Source organism: Notothenia coriiceps, unplaced genomic scaffold, assembly GCF_000735185.1.
Source record: "Notothenia coriiceps isolate Sejong01 unplaced genomic scaffold, NC01 NC01_scaffold00035606, whole genome shotgun sequence".
Taxonomy (NCBI): Eukaryota; Metazoa; Chordata; class Actinopteri; order Perciformes; family Nototheniidae; genus Notothenia; species Notothenia coriiceps.
The window spans coordinates 48,281-52,896 of NW_011368307.1; the positions used below are offsets into that span (position 1 = coordinate 48,281).

The window sequence follows — 4,616 nt, forward strand, 5'->3', positions numbered from 1 at the left end:
TCGTCTTGTCACTTCCAGAAACATACACACGTTCCCTCACTGTCGCTCTACCATCCACAAACACACATGCACAAGCCACACCCCTCTCTCTCTCTATCTCTCTTAAACGGACAGCGATCTCATCTTACTCTGCATGACCCTAATATCATATCATGTGTGTTCTGGAGAATCACAGAACGGACGATCGTCCTTACTATTATGCCGTTTAAACCAATTATTTAAATGTGTTTGTTAAATTCGGCATCATGTAAGTTGCGCTGACAGGTCCACACACTGCTTCCCCGCAGCGAGGCTCCCCCGCCCTCCTGCTGATAGTTGACGAGCGTCAAGCTCCTCAACCCCCCCCCCCCGTTGATAATTCTCGATCGTTGGCACGCTGATAACATTTTTTCTTTTAAATGGCACTTCATATCAGAAAGGTTGCCGACCCCTGCTCTAAGGCAAGCTAAGCTTACAGCACAGCATGTTTATAAAGGCTGTAATATTGTGTCCTTTACTGCCAATCTTTACCCAATATCCCATCTGTTGTAGTACTCTAATGAAGGACTGGAAGCGTGTTTCAGAAATGATTAATTTTTCTCTTGCTTTTCACCAGATTGTACATGAAAAGGAGATTCAGGCTGAAGATGACCAAGTGTTTCTGGTAAAACTGCAGGTCAGTAATTGTTGTTTATATGCCAGTTGGTTTGCTGATCGATGGTACTCCAAATAAATCTGACTTGAGGGTCCTGACATGTGAATTAAATACTAATTGGAGTGAGTGTGCCTATTGTGCTCTAATTTGCAGTCGCTGCTCGCCAAACAGCCCGCTGTGACAGCAGGGCGACCAGTGGTAAGTGCTTTATTTTGTTTCTTCTTTTGGCTAATAAGATACAGAAAAGCTCCCTCCAGTATTTAAAGAATACTGTGGTTGTTTATAGGACACCACCAGTCGAGCTCCCACCGGCTCCCCCAGGACGAGTAATCGATCAGCAGCGGCCAACGTAGCGAACGCCATGCCACAGTCGGGTACGTCATGCATTTTAGCGCTGCACACATCAACACCATCAACCCATGATGAAGGTTCAGTTAGTGCTGTGGTTTTCAAACTGTGGGGTGCGACCCCTGGTGGGTCGTGGAGGTACTGCAGGGGGTGCGCGGGATTTTATTTTATTTTATTATTTTATCCTTTTAGCTTTGTGAAGCACCTTGAGATGACGTTGTTTTTAAAGTGTGCTATATAAATCAAATGTATTATTATTATTTTTCAATTGTAAACAAACACTGCTGGAAAATATCTCATTGGTCAGAGAGCTGTGGGCATAATGCTGCCTTTTGCAACATCCTACTTGTGTGACATAGGCTTTTCTGCTGTTGCTGCCATCAAAACGAAATACAGATCAAAGCTGAACATTGAGAATGAACTGAGAGTGGCAGTCTCAAAACAACAGCCCAGGTTTGAGAAGATCTGCAAGTAATTGATGAGCTATGTGTGGAATAGGAATGGTAAAGTGATGTGATCGTTTGCAACCTGCAGTAGAAATAGTAGTTAATTAATATATTTTCCTTAAAGAAATTGGAATTTAAAAATCTACTACTCAGGGAAGAAGGCCAACCAGTTTAAATTAGGCCAAATTAATTCACAGTATCTATTACAAGCACTTTTGTTCATGTGTAAGCCATAATAAAATATAAAATTATGGTTGGATCTTTGCGTCTTCTTATTATTAGCAGAGAAAATGTAATGTTTTTACAACAATATACAATTAATCCTACCAATATAGATGGGAACCGGGTTGGGGAGGTCCTGAAAATATTTCTAATTACCCAAGGGGGGCCCGACTGAAAAAGTTTGGGAACCACTGAGTTAGTGCATTGCTTGTGTGTGTTTGTTTTTCTAACTCTGGTCCCTTAATGCTGCAGGTCAGACCAGTGAGGGTGTGTTGGCCAACTTCTTCAACAGTCTACTGACAAAGAAAGCAGGGACGGGGGGGCCCGGGACGCCAGGGGGCGGTAACAACACTCCAGGAACAGTACGCAAGTCAGGTGAGAATACAGTTGCTACCATGCTTCAGTTTTATGGATAGAGAATAAATTCTCAATTGTTCTTTGGATTTAATGCCGTTTGCAGCTACTCATTACTCGGCTTCTTTTATGGTTTGCAACTCCCATCTGCAATCCTTCATTTTCTCTTAACTCTCCTTTCCTCTTCTCCAGACATGAACATAACGCATGGTAAATAAATCATAAAATGGTCTAAAACCCATCATCTTTAGGCCTGCCTGTATTTTGTAGTGTGACTGTATTTTAGTTTTTAACAAAGCTCACAGTCTGTTTTGTAATCTCACTGCTAACATCATTCATAATGTGTGTATGCGCTAGTTCTAGTCAGAGGATGCTGGCCACGTTAAGGTGTGTGTGAGAGATATCGTTTATCATTGCTTGTCTATGTTGATTCTCAGAAGCATCCCTACATTTCTGTTGTCCCTTTCCCTCCACTGAGCCTGTATTATATGCACTGCAATTACAGTGAAGCAGTCGTTGCCTAATCTTGGATCTCTCCTTCAACAATTCACCTTCAATATTTATAGAACTAAGAAATATGATGCAAGTAAATGCAGAATAAGAAATGTAGGCCCCAAAAGTGCAAGTTGAAATATAAGGCTAAGATATAGACATAGTTAAAGTTACAGACATTTCTGGTAGACAGTATTTAAAATGGATGAACTGAATGTAATCATACCAGGATCATTTTGATTGACTGCTGAAGATTTAACCAAGATTCCACCCCTAATGTTGCCCCTCCTCATACTTCTATTTCTTTTTTGCATGCTGCATTGCATTTCTCGTGACTAATATCTGCCACAAACATTGCACATGATTATAGCTGAGACTCTGATGTACTGACAATTGATACTTAGTACCTTATACTGTATGGCCAATACTCAACGTATTTTCCATATATTAAATATTTAAACTGGATACCGATTATGTAATCATTTTCTGTTAAGTTACTACAATAAACCTGGACTGTTTGATCATACTTTAAACACTGTTCGAATTACAATTTATAAACATTTACAAATGCAAAAACGGGGCAATTTGAGCTAAATTACTTCACCTTTATTATAATATGTCTCTGTATGTTAACTAACTCAAGAGCACATTTCCAAAACCAGACCAGTCTACTGAATTACTGTGAAACATAACCTAATTAACCCTGTTAAAATAACTCTAATTATACTATCCTGAATGACTTTTCCTATTATCTAATTTCCCCCAGCTCTTATTTCAATCCCGTTGAATTGCCTTGTTGCTTATTGCATTGTATAAAATGGTTGTGGTTAATGATATGATACTATAATGTTATGGTATTGATTGGTATCCACCCACACCTGTTGCAGGTTCGAAGCTGGGTCTGAGCGATGTACAGGCAGAGCTGGACCGCATATCCAGCCGGGAGAATGACTCTGACATGCCCAATGCCAACGACACCCCTGCCACCGACGGCCAGGACACATGAAGGCCAACACACTAAACCCTGCGCTCCCCCCACCCCACACAACCACCAACCCCCTTTCCCATCTCAGTCACCTTCCTTGTCCTTCCTCCCTCTACTCCATCCCAAAGATGCAGGAAGAAAAGAGGGATGTTGGCCCACAGTTTTCCATCCCCATCATCTTTCAAATTCTCCTCAAGAAGAAGAACCCATCCTCTCTTCCCTTACCCGTTCTCCCACACCTTGTTCCCCTCCCCCACCTCTCTCTCTTCTACTCCTGGCTGTTGCGCTGAGGGCGAGTATTTGTCACTGTTACATACAAGACTGTCTGTTACATGAGAGTAATTGGGTAAGGGGGCCAATGTGGATGCGGAGGTTGGGATGAGAAGAAGTAAGTGGTTTTTGAAAAAGATTGATAAGAGGAATGAAAGCGAGGGTGTTTTATCCATCCATTTCTTGTGATGGTGGTACAGCTGGTGTTTTTACTGTAGGAACTGCTGAGGGTGCATGTTGAAGAAACATCACTTAGAGTACTATAGGAATGATTGTGTGTTTAATGTATGTGGGGCAAGTCATGCTTGGCCAGAAGAAGAGATTGAGAACTAAAAAATGCCTGACACAAAATGACAAAGATTTGTTTTTTAAGATGAAGGGACAAACATACCAGTATTTGTGTGTCTGCATATGTGTGTGAAAGAATGACACAGATGGATAGAATTGAGGAAGTTACCTAAACCTAGACCTGTATGTTGAGAGATTCTGGGCTGTTTGCATTTCAACCTAAAGGCAAAAACATTACATGCTCTTACACTACAAGCTCTTAAAACAGTGCATACACTATTATTACAGAGGCCCTGTCTGATGGACTACACACACATGACAAACAATAACCTTCATGATAAAAGTTGAGACTCAAGCATTAGTCCTGTGTAGGGTGCACCTAATTACCATCATGGCACCCTGTTCTAACATTGGCCAAGCTTCCCCTTGTGGTAGATTCTGCCCAAACCTGTAGATAACAGACAGTGCACTGAAAAGGGAGGGTGGTAGAGGTTAGGTGGGTGGGTAGCTAAGCTTTACCTGTACAGAAAAAAAGCACTAGTGATTCAGTTTATTAGTTACTTCGGGCGGGCGGGCG

At 41.6% G+C, this 4,616-nt stretch overlaps 1 protein-coding gene across 1 annotated transcript in view; it reads left to right on the forward strand.

Annotated features, from left to right (window-relative positions):
• LOC104963100 (copine-4-like) overlaps positions 1-4,362 on the forward strand; it is a 19,445-nt gene extending 15,083 nt beyond the window's left edge. The window contains exons 10-14 of the mRNA XM_010791657.1: positions 532-655; positions 788-832; positions 921-1,008; positions 1,903-2,025; positions 3,384-4,362. Coding sequence (XP_010789959.1) covers positions 532-655; positions 788-832; positions 921-1,008; positions 1,903-2,025; positions 3,384-3,502 — 499 coding nt within the window. The 3' untranslated portion in view covers positions 3,503-4,362. The remainder of the gene's footprint in view (positions 1-531; positions 656-787; positions 833-920; positions 1,009-1,902; positions 2,026-3,383) is intronic.
• The last annotated feature ends 254 nt before the right edge of the window (positions 4,363-4,616 follow it).